Raw genomic sequence first — 20,117 nt, 5'->3', positions numbered from 1 at the left:
TAATGTGACGGATGAAGAATAGTTCAGCTCTAAATCTCAATATAAATCTGACTGAAATCATACATCCCATCTTTAATTAGAAAAACTATAAATTATAACCAACACAAAATAAATACATATAGGTAAATAATACTGATTATGGTCCAAATAGTACTGCTACGGTCCAAATAGTACTACTATCTACTATGGTCCAAATAGTACTACCATCTAGTATGGTCCAAATAGTACTAAAATGGTCCAAATAGTTACAGCTTCTACTATGGTCCAAATAGTACTAAAATTTACCATGGTCTAAATAGTATTACCATGGTCCAAATAGTATTACCATGGTCCAAATAGTACTACCATCTACTATGGTCAAAATAGTACTGCTATGGTCCAAATAGTTCTACCATGGTCCAAATAGTACTACTATCTGCTAGGGTCCAAATAGTACTACCATGGTCCAAATAGTACTACCATCTACTATGGTCAAAATAGTACTGCTATGGTCCAAATAGTACTACCATGGTCCAAATAGTACCAGCTTCTACTACCATGGTCCAAATAGTACTACCATGGTCCAAATAGTACTACCATGGTCCAAATAGTACCAGCTTCTACTACCATGGTCCAAATAGTACTACCATGGTCCAAATAGTACTACCATGGTCCAAATAGTACCAGCTTCTACTACCATGGTCCAAATAGTACTACCATGGTCCAAATAGTACCAGCTTCTACTACCATGGTCCAAATAGTACTACCATGGTCCAAATAGTACCAGCTTCTACTACCATGGTCCAAATAGTACTACCATAGTCCAAATAGTACTACCATGGTCCAAATAGTACTACCATGGTCCAAATAGTACCAGCTTCTACTACCATGGTCCAAATAGTACCAGCTTCTACTACCATGGTCCCAATAGTACCAGCTTCTACTACCATGGTCCCAATAGTACTACCATGGTCCAAATAGTACCAGCTTCTACTACCATGGTCCAAATAGTACTACCATGGTCCAAATAGTACCAGCTTCTACTACCATGGTCCAAATAGTACTACCATAGTCCAAATAGTACTACCATGGTCCAAATAGTACTACCATGGTCCAAATAGTACCAGCTTCTACTACCATGGTCCAAATAGTACCAGCTTCTACTACCATGGTCCCAATAGTACCAGCTTCTACTACCATGGTCCCAATAGTACTACCATGGTCCAAATAGTACCAGCTTCTACTACCATGGTCCAAATAGTACCAGCTTCTACTACCATGGTCCAAATAGTAATACTATAGACTACTACATAGTACATAGAAATGAAAGAACAAAGTAAACAAAACTAAATAATGTAGGTTGACACATTGTGTGTATGATAGAAAATGTACACTGGAATTATAGGCTGTATTATTGCTTTGTTGTGTGTGTGTGTGTGTGTGTGTGTGTGTGTGTGTGGGGGGGGTCCCAAATCAAATCCCTAGCCTCTACCCATAGACTCTTCCTGGCGGCCCCATGTAGATCTATAAAAACTTGGATGAAACTTAAGCAATATGACATAATCTCAGCCAAAGCTCTCAACCTATGCAGTCCTTTCAGATCTATAAGGGGGAGGGAGTCAACTAGGGAATAAGGACAGAGGCAAGGGATCGGTTTGGAATGGAACTCTTCAACTCTTCTATGGCCCAATCTCAAATCGACTCCTAGACCCTGTGTCCTATGCACTTGTGGAGACCTGAGAGGATGACAGCTCCAGCGTAGGGCCTATGGGTTGATTTGGGATTGGGCCAAAGAACCAAAAAGCTGTGCCTCTCGGTCGCCCTCCAGTGGTCAATCAGAAGACAAAGAAGTCATCTCCTTTGGTGGCGTTCTTGTTCGATGTGTTCTGGTTGCACGTGTTTCCATTGGCCCAGTCAGGTTCTGTCAGCCAATCCTGGGGGGTCACCCCAATGTCCAGGACCTGGGGGTTAGTACGGGACACCGCCAGTCTGGAGGGAGGAGGGGGGGGGACGGGGGACAGTGTGACATTTACATTTTAGTCATTTAGCAGACGCTCTTATCCAGAGCGACTTACAGTTAGTGAGTGCATACATTTTTCATACGGAATGGGTGAGAGGTGGGGGGGGGGGATGTAGTCACAGCGTAAAGGCCAAGTACTTTCAAAGAATATCACTTCTCTCTGGAAACAATGTTCATATACTCTTGAAACCTTAGTGCTTACAATAGCCAATTACACATTTCCACCAAACCATTTCATTTGTTTGGCTTCTTTATTGAACATAAATGTAACCGATTAATTAAAATGTAATATTTAAGAACATTTGCATACAGGTTTTGTTTTCCTTGATTCATTTTAAGAGTGTCCTAAAAATCTATTGTTTCAACAATATTTTATATAACGACATGTTTGATGTTTTACGTAAAATATATATATTTGTACAGACTACACCTAATATAGATCATAAGAGGCATTTATAATTTAATCATATTTCCTTTAATTCTAATTGCAATTCTAGATCCTGTTTTCTGCTTCAATTCAAATTCAAGAATTTACATTTGAGGCATTCTCGAATCAACCATGCTCTCTCGATGATCTCTACCTCTCTTTCTATTCTAACCTGCAAGTCAGAGGCTCATTCTGGACAGAGCTGTAGTCTATTCTAACCTGTAAGTCAGGCTCATTCTGGACGGAGCTGTAGTCTATTCTAACCTGTAAGTCAGGCTCATTCTGGACGGAGCTGTAGTCTATTCTAACCTGTAAGTCAGGCTCATTCTGGACGGAGCTGTAGTCTATTCTAACCTGTAAGTCAGGCTCATTCTGGACGGAGCTGTAGTCTATTCTAACCTGTAAGTCAGGCTCATTCTGGACGGAGCTGTAGTCTATTCTAACCTGTAAGTCTGAGGCTCATTCTGGACGGAGCTGTAGTCTATTCTAACCTGTAAGTCAGGCTCATTCTGGACGGAGCTGTAGTCTATTCTAACCTGTAAGTCTGAGGCTTATTCTGGACGGAGCTGTAGAGTCACATTCTCCAAAAGCTGCAATCACTCTCAGCGAAATCTGATCTGAGCAAATCAATGAGCTGATTTCTGTGGTCAATCAGCAGCAAGAAGAGACTAGCTTATTGACAACAGATACATTTAGGACGATTGTCTTACCTAGAAAAAGCCACGTCCAAGTCTTCCTCAATTTCCTGCAAGAGAGAGATTGAGTTTTTGTAGCCCAAATATTCGCTCTCATTAATTCTAAGTGCAGAGAGAAATGGTTGATGGAGGATTGAGACGTACCCAGACAGTGTTGTTGTTTTCAATGTTCTCGGGAGCGGTGCGGTTGTCCACCTGGAACTCCTCGTTGCCATTGGTTTCCAGAACCACAGCAACATGAGTCCGTTCCTCCAGGTCTAGCAGGTTACCCGTGGCAACATCTATGGAGACAATCAGCCAATCAGTAAATGTTGGGAGTATTTACAGTTTGATTCCAACAGCTCACATAAAGACTCGGGCCTGAATCCCATGGATCCAACCAAGGCCACAGTAGGAGGGGCCATTATGAAAAATAAAATAATGTATGCACTCACTCTGGATAAGAGCGTCTGCTAAATGACTAAAATGTAAAATGTAGGAGGAAGAGAGAAGATAATCAGAAAGACATTTCATAGCGTTCATTGCTAAATAACATTCAGTAAGTGTTACTCTGATTTACACTGTAGTCATTTAGCAGACGCTCTTATCCAGAGAGACTTACAATTAGTGCATTCATCTTAACATAAATCTGATGCACATTATACTAAGCTCCTGAGTGGCGCAGTGGTCTAAGGCACTGCATCGCAGTGCTAACTGTGCCACTAGAGATCCTGGTTCGAATCCAGGCTCTGTCGCAGCCGGCCACGACCGGGAGACTCATGGGCGGCGCACAATTGGCCCAGCGTCGTCCAGGGTAGGGGAGGGAATGGCCGGCAGGGATGTAGCTCAGTTGATAGAGCATGGCGTTTGCAACGCCAGGGTTGCGGGTTCGATTCCCACGGGGGGCCAGTATAAAAAAAGATGTATTCACTAACTGTAAGTCGCTCTGGATAAGAGCGTCTGCTAAATGACTAAAATGTAAATGTAAATAAAGAAGGTATTTTGTGTCTTCTGAATATAAAAGGCTGAGTGCGTGTGTGTCTGAGGCTGCATTTGCACAGGCAGCCCAATTCTGATATTTTTCAGAGCTGATCGGATTGGTTAAAAAAAAAGATCAGAATTGGGCTGGCTGTGTAAACGCAGCCTCAGTGACACTCTGCATGTCCCCCTTACCTCGTCCTTTCAGACTAGCCAGGCTGCTGGTTGCTTCTCCAGCCGAGCCGGACTTCACCCGCTTCTCTACAAGACACACAAAATATTACCGTCAACACACACACAGCTACTGAACAGCTTCTACCCCCAAGCCATAAGACTGCTGAACAGTTAATCAAATGGCTACTCAGACTATTTGCATTGACCGGCTTTAAAAAAAAAAAATGCACTGACTCTTGCACCGGCTGTATACACACTCGCTGGACTCCACCCACACACACACTCGCTGGACTCCACCCACACACACACACTCGCTGGACTCCACCCACACACACACACACACACACTCGCTGGACTCCACCCACACACACACTCGCTGGACTCCACCCACACACACACTCGCTGGACTCCACCCACACACACACTCGCTGGACTCCACCCACACACACACACTCGCTGGACTCCACCCACACACACACACTCGCTGGACTCCACCCACACACACACACTCGCTGGACTCCACCCACACACTCGCTGGACTCCACCCACACACACACACACTCGCTGGACTCCACCCACACACACACACACTCGCTGGACTCCACCCACACACACACTCGCTGGACTCCACCCACACACACACTCGCTGGACTCCACCCACACACACACTCGCTGGACTCCACCCACACACACACACTCGCTGGACTCCACCCACACACACACACTCGCTGGACTCCACCCACACACACACTCGCTGGACTCCACCCACACACACACACTCGCTGGACTCCACCCACACACACACTCGCTGGACTCCACCCACACACACACTCGCTGGACTCCACCCACACACACACTCGCTGGACTCCACCCACACACACACTCGCTGGACTCCACCCACACACACTCGCTGGACTAACTATTTTCTTTTTTTCCCCCCTTTTGTAAATGTTTTACATTTTAACTCTGCATTTCGGGGAAATGGGCTTGTAAGTAAGCATTTCACGGTAAAGTCTACACCTGTTGTATTCACGGCATGTGACAAATAAAATGTCATATAGAAATGCTAAACTGTGACGCGTGTTTGGCGTGTGTGTCCGTCTCCAGGGTTGTGTGTGTGTGTGTGTGTGTGTGTGTCCCCGTCCGTCCGTCTCCAGGACTGTGTGTGTCTCACCATGGTTGTGTGTGTGTGTGTCTCTCCAGGGTTGTGTGTAATGGGGTTTGTATAGCAACATTTAATCAAATCGCAAACACATATTTAGCAGATGTTATTGCGGGTGTAGCGAAACGCTTGTGTTCCTAGCTTCAACAGTGCAGTAGTATCGAACAGTACACAACAACCTATAAAGTATTAGGACGAGCAATGTCAGAGTCCATATGTACAGTAATACAGTACCAGTCAAAGGTTTTAGAACACCTACTCATTCAAGGTTTTTTATTTTACTATTTTCTACATTGTAGAATAATAGTGAAGACATCAAAACTATGAAATAACACATATGGAATCATGTAGTAACCAAAGAAGTGTTAAACCAAAATATATTTAATAATTGAGATTCTTCAAAGTAGCCACCCTTTGCACACTCCTGGCATTCTCTCAAATATATTTTGATTTGTTTAACACTAAACACTTTTTTTTGGTTACTACATGATTCCCATAGTTTTGATGTCTTCACTATTATTCTACAATGTAGAAAAAAAGAAAGAAAAACCCTGGAATGAGTAGCTGTGTCCAAACTTTTAACTGGTACTGTACATGGATAGAATATGTAGTATATCTGAAGAATACGTAGTATAGAATAGTATATGTACAGCAATAGTTAAATAGAATGGACTTGACTAGAATACAGTATATTCACATGAAATGGGTAAAACCAGTATGTAAACATTATTAAAAGTGACCAGTGTTCCATGTCTATGTACATAGGGCAGCAGCCTCTAATATGCATTGTAAAGTAACCGGGTGGTAGCCGGCTAATGACAGTGACTAAAGTTCAGGGCGAGGTACTAGGTGGAGGGCTGGATAGTGGTGACTATTTAACAGTCCGACGGCCTTGAGATAGAAGCTGTTTATCAGTCTCAGCTTTGATGCACCTGTACAGTCCTCACCTTCTGGACAATAGCTGGGGTGAACACTTTCTTTGGCAACCTGCCAGAACTCAAAGGCCACTCTAAAGGCCTGTGCTACCGTCAGAGTCACTGCCTGGGCCTAGGGAGAAAAGAAGACAATACACGAGGCTGTTATAATGATGCTAGAAGCCCCAATGACACAACATTAACTTTCATTAGCAATCAAAGGGGGAGGGGGGTATAATTGTATTGAGTAAATGTATGTATTGGTTCATTTAATTTTGATAGGAGAGATGAAATTGTAATGATTTGAAGGTTATTTGTTGATGTGAAAACCTAAATTTAACGATTTGAAGGTTGTCATTAGATTGGTTGTGGGTGTCGGGCAGAATTCCTGGCCAAAAAAATAAATAAATGGGGTCCTTAGAAATGCGAGTAAAAAAATAATAATGGGGTCCCTGCTGAAAAAGTTTGAATATGACTCCTCTAGAGCAGGGTTTCCCAAACCCAGTCCTGGGGCCCCTCCTGGGTGCACGTTTTGGTTGTTGTCCTAGCACTACACAGCGGATTCAAATAAGCAATTAAATCATCACGCTTTGATTATTTGAATCCGCTGTGTAGTGCTAGGACAAAAACCAAAACGTGCACCCAGGAGGGGCCCCGGTACCAAGTTTGAGAAACCCTGCTCTAGAGTACGAGCGCTCTAAACCACAGAGGCTACAGGGCACATTATATAAATGACTCAAACAAACAAATATTCAAAACTGAGCAGAGCAATCAAATTATACAACTGAATAAAATGGTCTGATATACCACGGCTGTCAGCCAAATCAGCATTCAGGGCTCGAACCACCCAATTTATAAATCTGAATAAAAACACACCCAAAAAATATTTGCTCAGAGAGATGTGTGAAACATTTTGGGACTTTTTCAACAGTGGACAAATGACAAAAAAAAAAAACACCAAAAAGATAGTTTGAGTGGACTACTCCTTTAAGAGTCAAAGCCACTGTAATTGGAGCTACCCTTGGGGCCAATGAGAGATAAAGGTTTAAAGACCATGCATTGAGACATTGTTTATTTTCAATGACCTTGTCAACCTTGATTGACTAACAAATTATTTTCTCTCAGTCAGTAGAAAAGCATAGAAAAACACCACTGTGGATACATTCACACAGCTGGGAGAGCGTTGTGTGTAGAGAGAGAGAGAGAGAGAGAGAGAGAGAGAGAGAGAGAGAGAGAGAGTTGTGTCGAGAGAGAGAGAGAGAGCGTTGTGTCGAGAGAGAGAGAGAGAGAGCGTTGTGTCGAGAGAGAGAGAGAGAGAGAGCGTTGTGTCGAGAGAGAGAGAGAGAGAGAGAGAGAGAGAGAGAGAGACGTTGTGTCGAGAGAGAGAGAGAGAGAGAGAGAGAGAGAGAGAGCGTTGTGTCGAGAGAGAGAGAGAGAGAGAGAGAGAGAGAGAGAGAGAGCGTTGTGTCGAGAGAGAGAGAGAGAGAGAGAGAGAGAGAGAGAGACGTTGTGTCGAGAGAGAGAGAGAGAGAGAGAGAGAGCGTTGTGTCGAGAGAGAGAGAGAGAGAGAGAGAGCGTTGTGTCGAGAGAAGAGAGCGTTGTGTCGAGAGAGAGAGAGAGAGAGAGAGAGAGAGAGAGAGAGCGTTGTGTCGAGAGAGAGAGAGAGAGAGAGAGAGAGAGAGAGAGAGAGCGTTGTGTCGAGAGAGAGAGAGAGAGAGAGAGCGTTGTGTCGAGAGAGAGAGAGAGAGAGAGAGAGTTGTGTCGAGAGAGAGAGAGAGAGAGAGAGAGCGTTGTGTCAGAAGAGAGAGAGAGAGAGAGAGCGTTGTGTCGAGAGAGAGAGAGAGAGAGAGAGAGAGAGAGAGAGAGAGAGATGTGTCGAGAGAGAGAGAGAGAGAGAGAGAGAGAGATGTGTCGAGAGAGAGAGAGAGAGAGAGAGAGATGTGTCGAGAGAGAGAGAGAGAGAGAGAGAGATGTGTCGAGAGAGAGAGAGAGAGAGAGAGAGAGATGTGTCGAGAGAGAGAGAGAGAGAGAGAGAGATGTGTCGAGAGAGAGAGAGATGTGTCGAGAGAGAGAGAGATGTGTCGAGAGAGAGAGAGAGAGAGAGAGAGAGAGAGAGAGAGAGAGAGAGTTGTAACGAGAGAGAGAGAGAGCGTTGTGTCGAGAGAGAGAGAGAGAGAGCGTTGTGTCGAGAGAGAGAGAGAGCGTTGTGTCGAGAGAGAGAGAGACGATGAGAGAGAGAGGGCGCGTGTCGAGAGAGAGAGAGAGAGAGCCGAGAGAGAGAAGAGCGTTGTGTCGAAGAGAGAGAGAGAGAGAGCGTTGTGTCGAAAGAGAGAGAGAGAGAGAGCGTTGTGTCGAGAGAGAGAGCGTTGTGTCGAGAGAGAGAGAGAGAGAGAGCGTTGTGTCGAGAGAGAGAGAGCGTTGTGTCGAGAGAGAGAGAGAGAGAGAGAGAGCGTTGTGTCGAGAGAGAGAGAGAGAGCGTTGTGTCGAGAGAGAGAGAGAGAGGAGAGAGAGAGCGTTGTGTCGAGAGAGAGAGAGAGAGAGACGTTGTGTCGAGAGAGAGAGAGGCGTTGTGTCGAGAGAGAGAGAGAGAGAGAGAGAGAGAAGAGCGTTGTGTCGAGAGAGCGTTGTGTCGAGAGAGAGAGAGAGCGTTGTGTCGAGAGAGAGAGAGAGAGAGAGAGAGAGAGAGAGCGTTGTGTCGAGAGAGAGAGAGAGAGAGAGAGAGAGAGAGAGCGTTGTGTAGAGAGAGAGAGAGAGAGAGAGAGAGAGAGAGAGAGAGAGAGAGAGAGCGTTGTGTCGAGAGAGAGAGAGAGCGTTGGTCGAAGAGAGAGAGAGAGAGCGTTGTGTCGAGAGAGAGAGAGAGAGAGAGAGCGTTGTGTCGAGAGAGAGAGAGAGAGAGAGAGATGTAGTGAAGAGAGCGTTGTGTCGAGAGAGAGAGAGCGTTGTGTCGAGAGAGAGAGAGAGAGAGAGAGCGTTGTGTCGAGAGAGAGAGAGAGAGAGAGAGAGAGACGTTGTGTCGAGAGAGAGAGAGAGAGAGAGAGAGCGTTGTGTCGAGAGAGAGAGAGAGAGAGAGCGTTGTGTCGAGAGAGAGAGAGAGAGAGAGAGGCGTTGTGTCGAGAGAGAGTGAAAGAGAGAGAGAGAGAGAGTTGTGTCGAGAGAGAGAGAGAGAGAGAGAGAGCGTTGTGTCGAGAGAGAGAGAGAGCGTTGTGTCGAGAGAGAGAGAGAGAGAGCGTTGTGTCGAGAGAGAGAGAGAGAGAGTTGTGTCGAGAGAGAGAGAGAGAGTTGTGTCGAGAGAGAGAGAGAGTTGTGTCGAGAGAGAGAGAGAGAGAGTTGTGTCGAGAGAGAGAGAGAGAGAGAGAGAGAGAGAGAGAGACTTGCGAAAGAGTATTGGGTTATACGAGAGACGGCGTGGTGACTTGAGGGAGGGAAGTGTCCTCCAGATTCCCAGCAACACAGGAAGTCAAAAAGGGGACGAGGAGTGCAACCTCCTAATGTTTCCCCCGGGGGAACGAGAAGGCCACAGTCAGACCTCATAATGTTTCCCCCGGGGGAACGAGAAGGCCACAGTCAGACCTCCTAATGTTTCCCCCGGGAGAAGGCCACAGTCAGACCTCCTAATGTTTCCCCCGGGAGAACGAGAGAAGGCCACAGTCAGATGTAGGGGTTATATTGGAAGCAAACATATTTTAAGGCAGGCTTTTGTTCCAGCCCTGCTTTAATACACCAGATTCCCGTTGAGCAGCTGATTAGTAGAGTCAGCTGTGTTAGAGCAGGACTGGAACAAAACTCTGCACACCCAGTAGTTTTCATAGGATTCATTTCTGTGCCAATCCCCCTACCCTTTAGTGTTCAGATCTGAAAGATAGCTATACTGAACAAAAAAATATTAAAAAAACGCAACATTCAACAACTTCAAAGATTTTACTGTTAGTTCATATAAGGAAAATCAGTCAATTGAAATAAATAAATTAGGACCCAATTTATGGATTTCACATGACTGGGAATACAGATATGCATCGGTTGGTCAAAGATACCTTTAAAAAAAATGGGCCTCAGGATCTCGTCATGGGATCTCTGTGTATTCAAATTGCCATCAATAAAATGCAATTGTGTTTGTTGTCCGTAGTTTATGCCTGCCCATACGATAACCCCACCTCCACCATGGGGCACTCTGTTAACAACGTTAACATCAGCAAACCGCTCACCCACACGATGCCATACACGTGGTCTGCGTTTGTGAGGCCGGTTGGACGTACTGCCATAATTTTTTTTATGACGTTGAGGCAGCTTATGGTAGAGAAATAAACATTCAATTCTCTGGCAACAGCTCTGGTGGACATCCCTGCAGTCAGCATGCCAATTGCACGGTCCCTCAAAACTAGACATCTGTGGCATTGTGTTGTGACACTTTTGTCCCCAGCACAAGGTGCACCAGTGTAATGATCATTCTGTTTAAATCAGCTTCTTGATATGCCACACCTGTCAGGTGGATGGATTATCATGGCAAAGGAGAAATCCTCACTAACAGGGATGTAAACAAATTTGTGCACAAAAAAATGAGAGAAATAAGCTTTTTGTGCGTATGGAACATTTCTGGGATATTTTCTTTCAGCTCATGAAACATGGGACCAAGACTTCACATGTTGCGTTTATGTTTTTGTTCAGTGTAGATAACTAAAAACTGAAATGAGCCTACAGGAGGTCCAAGTAGAGCCATAAGAATATTGCTTACACCCCGTCCAGTACTTTCAGATAGGGGGTTGTTGTGTGCCAGCTCAGACTCACCACTTTCCTCTTGGAGCAGAGGTAGGCGTGGCACTCCAGTGTTCCGTTGAGGGTGTTCTGGGAGATGTAGGCAAACACCTTGTCGTGCAGCTTGTCCGCCGTGCAGTAGGATATCCTGCAGGACACAGGGCAAAGGGCAAAGGTCAGAGGGCAAAATAAAGTCAGCGGTCACAGTTATGGTTCAAATGGCAAGTGTCCTCTGAGACAAACCAGGATGCCATAAAAGCTTGTGTGGGAACAAAGGTTCTGGCAGAGAGAGAGAGAGTGTGTGTGTGTGTGTGTGTGTGTGTGTGTGTGTGTGTGTGTGTGTGTGGCCACCCAGCTCTGTGCAGATGAGGTCTCCTGTAGGGAGCTGTATTTTCAAAGACATTCCCACCTCTCCCCCCTCTCCCCCCTCTCCATCCCCCGTTGGGGTTTCCCTTCATAGAGAAACAAAAGTCTGAGAAGTAGGCCAGATGTGTTTGTATCCACAGAGTAAATATTTGTGTATTTTTGTCAAGTTAGAGGTCACACAACACAAATACAATTTGCAACCACTGTGGTACGATGCACAGCACACACACCCCTACCTGTATATGGAGACGTTGTCTAGTAGCTGGTTGGTCAGACTGTCGTACAGCATAATACCCTGAGGAGAAACCTTCAGAGACACCTTCTGAGGCTTCTTACCTCCCGCTTTGGCCTGGAGGGGATAGAGTTGATGACAGAGAACATAGATTCATTACAAATCAATTCTTCCTAATGGCTTTGGCCTGGATCGATATGAGATAATATAACAACAATAATTAGACGAAGATCTTAAAATTATATCACAATAAAAGTAAGATGATTACTGATGATAGATAGATCTAAGATCAAAGATGATCAACAATATAATAATACCAATAAGAGTCAGCTAATTGATCATTGTTTCTAAGGGGCAGGCCATGTTATTCAGTTAACTTGAGGCACTTAAGAAAAATGCTGTTCTTGAGAGCAGAAGCAAATCAAGAGCAACTCCAAAAATATCATCTAAAATCAAGTGCTTCGGAAACTTCCGGTGCTTTGAACTTCCAATCCCTCCTACTTGTATGACATCACAGCTCACCGTGGCAACGATCCTCTTGACAGCGGCTGCTGATAGGTCCTCTCCTTTGGGCTGGTCCACCAGGGTCATGCCTAGGTGGCGGATGTTAAAGGTCATGCCATCTACAACAGTCTCCCTCGTGTCTGTCCAGTTCTCAGGAAGTTCTAGAGGTTATAAGATTGTAAGGAATGGGGGGTCAACCATAGCAAGGTTATTATAGTAAACTGAATTTGATGGTAATATTATCTTTTAAACTTTGGCCAAAAATCTAAATGGGGTTTAAGAGCTTCTGAATCTGGCGGGAAAATGCTGCCAGTAGATGGCGATGTTACAAATAGGCCTAGCTTGTGCATCATTTTCACTAGCCATCACTATCCATCACTAGACAACACCGAAGAAATCCGAGGGCGAGCATGGAGCGTGACAAGCTTGAGCAGCTTGTGAAGTTTGCCGGAGCAGTTCGTAAATCAACACCAACTTCAAACTGACAGCCAGTCGTTGTTTGATGTGGTGCCGTGCCTTCTCAACCTCGAGTCACACGTGCAGTCAACTACTGTTGCAAAACAGTCGGCACAGGTTCTCCTGAAGTCACTGCGTGAGCGCTTCGCATGCATACTGACTCCTCTGACAGACAACTTCAAATTCTCGCTCTGCAAGCTGCTGCAGAGCGAGGCACTTCGCTCAACACAGATGGAGCCACTGATGAGGGAAGCAGTCTTTTGTACTTCAGCAAATCAGAGAATACAGCCGTGGAGCAGCAGGACCCAAGCAAGATGCCAGCACTTTCAATCAAGCAAGCATCTCGACCAGTGCTTCAGAAATATAGCTAAACTTGTATCGAAGATTGTGTCTGAGGTCACTGTCCAGCCGGAGGGTCAACCTGGCAGGGCATTAAGTGCCCTGTGTGAGCTGCGGAAATACCTGGAAGAGGTAAAGGTGGGCATGTTTACAAAGTCACCTCTCCAGTCCTGGCAGGCAAGGATTGCTGTTTATCCAAAGCTGTGCCCTGTGGCACTGGTTTCTTCCCCTGCATCCCAAGCGTTCGTGGAGAGAATATTCTGTCTGTAGGACAACTGTCACCAGGCTTGAGAAACCGAACGACCACCTCTCTGGAACGCAGAATCTTCTTGAAGATGAACCAGAACATCTTGTTTGGTTGAACAGAAACGTGCCCAAAAGCCAGAGTTAGCATGGGCAGCGCCATTGCGGGCTTTCGCCATTTTTATTTAGTCAACTGGGCAGGACGTCCAACTTCATTGGCTGATCCCTCCTGATGACCCAGTTGGCATGACCTGATGACCCGGTTGGAGTCATGACAGCCGTGTCATAAGGAAGGATCAGCCGATGAAAATGTACTATTTCAAGATGGAGATTGCCTCAATGGTGCAGCCCATGCTCCCACAGCCACCAGCATGACACAGATACAGAGATGTTGTCTAGCCAAGTCTATGGTCCCTTCTCCTTATGCATTACTGCCCCCTAGTGGCAAGAAGTGACATCCCCAAAAAACACATAAATGGCTCCTAGCCCCCCACGGCTACTTTCTGCCCCAAACACTAAATAATATTAAAACCAAAACATAAAGTGTGTATCAACCTGAAACAAAATAACCAGTAAATCAAGTCAGAAAACTGACTGAAACTAAACTGAATTTCAAATTAAAATCTAAAAACTAATAGAAATAAAAACTAATATTAAATCAAAACTAGAATAACTTTGATTGAACCATAGAGATACATCCTCTATGGGGTCAAGATCAGTAGTAGGTCATGACCTCCAGGTTGTTCTCACATGTATCCGTCCAGGTCCAAGCAGCTAGGTGGGTCAACGTTCAGATGTTATATTCAAATCATGTTTGAGAACAGGGTCAATATTATGTATAAGGTCGATACAGGTGGCTACATCTATCCGTTTGTCTCTGAGATAGTGTTTGGTATTGCGTCAGTGTTGGTCTGTCGTGTGAATTTGTGGCGCTAAAGATATTCAAAACAAAGTCCTGTAAAAGGTTTTAAAAAATTACTTGAAAAAGCTGAAACTGTTTCAAAAACACTATCGGTCAGGGTGGAAGAACTGAACGCAAAAGTAAATATTTTCATTCAGAACTAACCTATAGCTGACCTGTAAAAGAGGGCAAAATATTAAGGAGAGGGAGAAAGGGGAAGAAATATTGAGAGAGAGAGAGAGAAAGGAGAGTGGAAAATGAATAGTCTGGTACACTAACTTTAACAAGCAATGATAAGAGAAAGATGTCTGTTCCAGTGTCCCCATCAATGTTTTCATTCTTTTTAGCCTGGTGTAAGCTATCCATATAGTGACAGATCCAGGACCAGCTACCCTCTATGAAACCTTTGCCTGACGACTTCTAGCCTACTGCTATCTATCGCTAGCTACATTCATCATGGAGAAGAAACGTTATTGGGGGGGGGGGGAGTGATGTGGATGGGTAGCCAATTAAACCTAACCTTCACCGTAGGTAACTTCCTCCTACTTTCACGTTGTTTTGAAGGAGAAAGACAGAAAGCCAAACAGGGGGACAGTGAGTAATTTTAACTATTAAAGGCCATTCCCTCATTCCTTATCTGTTCTGCGTGTCTGTAGCCTTCCAGAAATCTGTTAGCAGAGATTTCCTTGGAGATCTAGTGCAGATCTAGTGCACATCTAGTGCACACTGGAGATCTAGTGCACACTGCTATTCACACACAGATGCAGACACGCGCACACAGACGTTCTCTCTCACACACACACTGACGTTCTCTCTCTCTCTCACACGTCTCGCTTCCAGACAAGCTAAACACCTTCTTCACCCGCTTTGAGGATAACACAGCGCCACTGACGAGGCCCACTACCAAGGACTGTGGGCTCTCCTTCTCAGTGGCCGACGTGATTAAGACATTTAAGCGTGTTAACCCCCGCAAGGCTGCCGGCCCAGACGGCATCCCTAGCTGCGCCCTCAGAGCATGGACATATTCAATCTCTCCCTTTCCCAGTCTGCTGACCCCACATGCTTCAAGATGGCCACCATTGTTCCTGTAACCAAGAAAGCAAAGGTTACTGAACTAAATGACTATCGCCCTGTAGCTCTGTCATCATGAAGTGCTTCGAGAGACTAGTCAAGGATCATATCACCTCTACCTTACCGGTCACCCTAGACCCACTTCAATTTGCTTATCGCCCCAATAGATCCACAGACGATGAATCGCCATCACACTGCACACTGCCCTATCCCATCTGGACAAGAGGAATACCTATGTAAGAATGCTGTTCATTGACTATAGCTCAGCATTCAACACCATAGTACACTGCAAGCTCATGATTAAGCTCGGGGCCCTGGGTCTGAACCCCGCCCTGTGCAACTGGGTCCTGGACACCTACAGCACCCGATGTCACAGGAAGGCCAAAAACATCATCAAGGACATCAACCACCCGAGCCACTGCCTGTTCACCCCGCTATCATCCAGAAGGCGAGGTCAGTACAGGTGCATCAAAGCTGGGACCGAGAGAATGAAAAACAGCTTCTATCAAGGCCATCAGACCGTTAAATAGCTATCACTAGCATTAGAGGCTGCTGCTGCCTATTGAAATCACTGGCCACTTTAAGAAATGGAACACCACATTTACATTTTAGTCATTTAGCAGACGCTCTTATCCAGAGCGACTTACAGTTAGTGAGTGCATACATTTTTTAATTTATTTTTTTCACTACTGGAATCTGGACCCACAACCCTGGCGTTGCAAACGCCATGCTCTACCAACTGAGCTACATCCCTGCCGGCCATTCCCTCCCCTACCCTGGATGACACTGGGCCAATTGTGCGCCGCCCCATGGGTCTCCCGGTCGCGGCCGGCTACGACAGAGCCTGGATTCGAACCAGGATCTCTAGTGGCACAGCTAGTGCCTTAGACCACTGCGCCACTCGGGAGTTTGTCACTTTAATAATGTTTACATATCTTGCACTACTCATCTCATATGTATATACTGTATTCTATAATATTCTACTGTATCTTAGTCCATGCCGCTCTGTCATTGCTTGTCCATATATGTATATATTCTTAAATCCCATTCCTTACCAGTTTTGTGTGTATTGGGTATATGTTGTGAAATTGTTAGATATTACTGCCCTGTCGGAGCTAGAAGCCCAAGCATTTCACTACACCTGCTATAACATCTGCTAAACACGTGTATGTGACAAATACAATTTGATTTGATGCAGACACGCGCACAATGACGTTCTCTCTCTCTCTCTCACGCGGGACGAGCGCTAACACATTCACACCATCCCCAGAACGGTTATATTTAAAACTAGAAACAGTCCCCGCTGTTTTCTGGTTTGTTAACCGTGATTCGGACTAATGACCGTAACATCATTCACTCAGACATCACTGTATGGCGTGTGTGTGTAGTAACGTGCAGTTTGAGAGGAGGTCCCAGCAAGAGCAGGCAGCAGCATGGGACCCTGACTGACTGCCTGATGACCAGATAACAAGATGGAGGGCTTCAGGTTCAGGGGTCAGTGAGGGAGTCTTCAAGTATGAGGGATACAATGATGAATGGAAGAGGGAGAGAGAGAAATTAGGGGAACAGTAGAGGGAGAAAACGGAGAAGGCTAGGATATGAGTTTCTGCCATATAGACCCAGTGGATCACTTTAGGTCTACAGTCTACATTTTAGTCATTTAGCAGACGCTCTTATACAGAGCGACTTACAGTTAAGTGAGTGCATACATTCCCATACTGGCCCCCCGTGGGAAACGAACCCACAACCCTGGCGTTGCAAGCGCCATGCTCTACCAACTGAGCTACATAAAGTCTATGTTATCTAGGGACATTGGACAAGGGTCTAACTTCTGGCAGGGCTAACTTCCAATGAAAACACTGCTTCTTAGAAGACCTGAGGGCTATGTCCAATGAAAACACTGATTCTTAGAAGACCTGAGGGTTATGCCCAATGAAAACACTGCTTCTTAGAAGACCAGAGGGTTCAAGTTCATGTGAGGTTTCTGAATGTAAGTTGGAACTATAGGTTAGACTATAGTGACACACGCGATAACGCAGGGAGGTCGACCACTCTGTCCCAACGCAGACCAAAGATAACAGAAATGTTACCACAGCAACAGGAAACCACACAACATCACAGCCCCTCTATCAAACACACAACAGCCAATCAGAATCCAGGGATTTCAAGGTGGATATGAATGACTGAACAAACAATAATAGCAAATTCTCAGAACTCTGTCAACTACATCCTAGAAGTCAACACGTACTATAAGAATGGGGGTTAGAACTAAATGGATTTCACAGAAGTAGGTATATATACCATAGGAGTGACTGAACAAATATGATTGAATTGATAAATGACTAGTATTATAGTTCGTTATTCTACGGTATGTACTATTGGAATAAGCAGAACCTTGTAGTACTGTACGTAAAATAATAGGTTATGGGAAAGAGGACAAACGATACTGTCGGTAATATGAACTAATATGGAAGTGATGTGGACTCAAAAAGTGAGCAATATTGCTCAAATGGTCCATGCACCAGAGGATGTGGAAAATTCTGCCAAGGTGGCTTTACCTCAACCAATTTCTAAAAACCCTCTCTAACCCAAAAACAATCTGTTTGACACGGGACAAGAGGAAAAGGAGGGTGAGGTGTTGTATACATTGCCCCTGGGCGTTACAGAGAAAAATGAAAAACAGAAGTTTAATCTAAAAAAGGTCACTTTGGCATTTTCTCCCCTGGTTGAGTTTAGGATTTTTGGAAACTGTAAATGGATTATACATCTGTGCCTGAGGGCAACTTCTATCCAAAGGAAGATATTGTCCCCAGTCTACATGCCTGACCATGGCCAGTCCTGCAGGCTGAACGATATGGATCAGTAGTGATGAGGACTTTTGCCCCAACCTGGAGAACAGATTCAGAAAGCCTACTGTAGATTAGACACTGGAAAACAGGTCACTCGTCACCTGTAGCTCTACATCACAGTTAAATCAACATTACCTACCTCTACATCACAGTTTGTGTTAACTTGATCATGATTTCATGAGTTGTTTATATAAAACCAACATCAGTAAGTGTGCCTATAAATGTGTGTGTGTGTTAACAATGGAAGAAGCACCAGCAGTTCCCAAACTTGAATCTGAACCCAGCCATGCTGTGGACCAGAGGGGAAGAGGTAAGAGGGATAACTGGGCCCAAAATCTGTCTTCTCCGGCAGGTGGTGGCGTTTCTGTATTATTTTTTTTAAGCTCACCAAGCGAGGAGTTTTTGTATGGAGGTTAATGAGAGTGTCGAATGTGGTTAACGAAACATTTAAAAAGGTTTATTTGCTATGTGCGGCTTATTTGATCGAATAGAAGTTTCGTAATGCTTAGGTTGTTACGAGTGTACTGATTATAATAACTGAGAGAAAAAAAAAAGCACTTTATATCAGAGTTGTGCCTGTTGATCACATGCGTATCTGCCCTCTCATTGGCTAGAATGGTCCCACCTGATCTTCGCCTTCCATTTTTTTAAAGACGTTTCTGTTCGTTGTTAGAGCGGTCACTTGAGTATCTGGTCAATCAAATGTATCATCTGTGTGTGGATTTACTGACCTGGAGCACTTCTGTAGTAGCTGTTACCATGGTTATAGTGATAAGTAGTTATAGTTTCCTCGGCCGCCACCGAATCACCCCCTCGCCCAGGATCAAGTGAGATTTAGGATACAATATGTATCCCATTCTCTATATAGTGCACTACTTTTGACCAGGTCCCATAGGGCTCTGATCAGAAATAGTGTACTATGTAGCGAATAGGGTGGCCAACTGACCTTTTTATGCCATACGGTGCCGTGTGGTTGCTACATTAGCCTTCAAAACAGCCACAGGTGTCGTGTTCCGGTTCCAAACTGGGTGAGAAACTATTCCAATGGAAAGGAGCTTAAAATGCTACACGGACATTTAAAACTACCGAGAGAAGGCTAGACTTGATTCAAACATTGGTGTCACAATGGATGGACTGTAATATAGTATAGAGTACTGTTACCAAAACATGCAATTCGGTAATTGCATGAGAGGAATATGGTTATCAAGGGTGGTGCATTTCAGGCTCTGAGCTCATAAATTGGGAATACTTGAGGATAGTGGATCACTGGATAGCCTACACCGCCAGTTCTGAGGACATTCTTGTCGAAATCCCTTCACATTGCAACCTGGTTAATTTGATAGGAAACACGTGGTTGCTACGTGTTCGTTTTTTACTTAATTGATTAGGCCTAATTGTGCCACAAATCATGACAACAGTAGACTAGCCTAGTGAGTGAACTAATGAAAAACATGCAATGGATATGATTGATGAAAATGTTGCACTGGATGTAACAAGTGTTATACAGTAGACAAACTACAATACATTCGGCATATCATGAACATTTGACCCACAAACATACAAATGTGTTAATAATTCGCTGTGTTCACACTACTAAAACAATGTTTTGTCAAATGCTTTGTTCACTACAATGCATGTGTGAAGCAAATATTACAGGAAGTTTTCACTTCAGACAAATCTTACTTTTATGTTTGCCCGAATTCCAAGACCGTTTCGCTATACTTGGACTTCGAATGATAGCTCTTCCAGCCGACCTTATGGCATCCATCGCCGCCTTTAGGACCAGGAAACTTGACAAAGTGTTTGTAGTCTTTCTAGACCGCAGAGCTCCAAGAATGTTGTTGGCTTTGATTCTTTGGACGACTTTAAATTTAGACCCAGTGGGCGGTGCTATATCTGCCAATCAACCGAATGGGCAATCCCAATGCAGGCATACGTCAAGCGCGAGGGAATCCCAAGAGGTCAAAATAGTGTCAAGCGGCGTTTGATAAAAAATAACTGCCTTTGCTTTATTACCTGTTATCTGCAACAAGTGATATCAACAAGGGATAACAAAGATGCGAGTCTACTTGTCCCAAT

The 20,117-nt window shown here is 44.7% G+C and overlaps 1 protein-coding gene across 1 annotated transcript; it reads right to left on the bottom strand.

The window, feature by feature from the left end:
- Nucleotides 1-1,402: 1,402 nt before the first annotated feature.
- Nucleotides 1,403-19,913, bottom strand: LOC121559238 (low density lipoprotein receptor adapter protein 1-A). The gene is made up of 9 exons (XM_041872526.2): nt 19,722-19,913; nt 12,198-12,340; nt 11,680-11,792; nt 11,111-11,225; nt 6,362-6,461; nt 4,274-4,339; nt 3,266-3,402; nt 3,137-3,171; nt 1,403-1,968 (listed from the first exon to the last, which is right to left on the bottom strand). Exons 1-9 carry the CDS (start codon nt 19,804-19,806, stop codon nt 1,815-1,817), a joined length of 948 nt encoding a protein of 315 aa, XP_041728460.2. The 5' UTR covers nt 19,807-19,913; the 3' UTR covers nt 1,403-1,814.
- Between the last annotated feature and the right edge of the window lie 204 nt (nt 19,914-20,117).

This window comes from Coregonus clupeaformis, chromosome 8 (assembly GCF_020615455.1).
Source record: "Coregonus clupeaformis isolate EN_2021a chromosome 8, ASM2061545v1, whole genome shotgun sequence".
NCBI lineage: Eukaryota > Metazoa > Chordata > Actinopteri > Salmoniformes > Salmonidae > Coregonus > Coregonus clupeaformis.
The sequence above is the reverse complement of the archived record's forward strand: the minus strand, read 5'-3'. Positions and strand labels throughout refer to the sequence as shown.

Bases quoted from the DNA above. Each gene is read 5' to 3' on its own strand.
- LOC121559238 (XM_041872526.2), bottom strand. From the start codon at position 19,806: ATGGATGCCATAAGGTCGGCTGGAAGAGCTATCATTCGAAGTCCAAGT. The intron at 11,793-12,197 runs GTGAGCTGTGAT...TATCCCCTCCAG, and splicing joins TCAAGAGGATCGTTGCCACG to GCCAAAGCGGGAGGTAAGAA. The intron at 6,462-11,110 runs GTGAGTCTGAGC...TTTTCTCCCTAG, and splicing joins TCTGCTCCAAGAGGAAAGTG to GCCCAGGCAGTGACTCTGAC.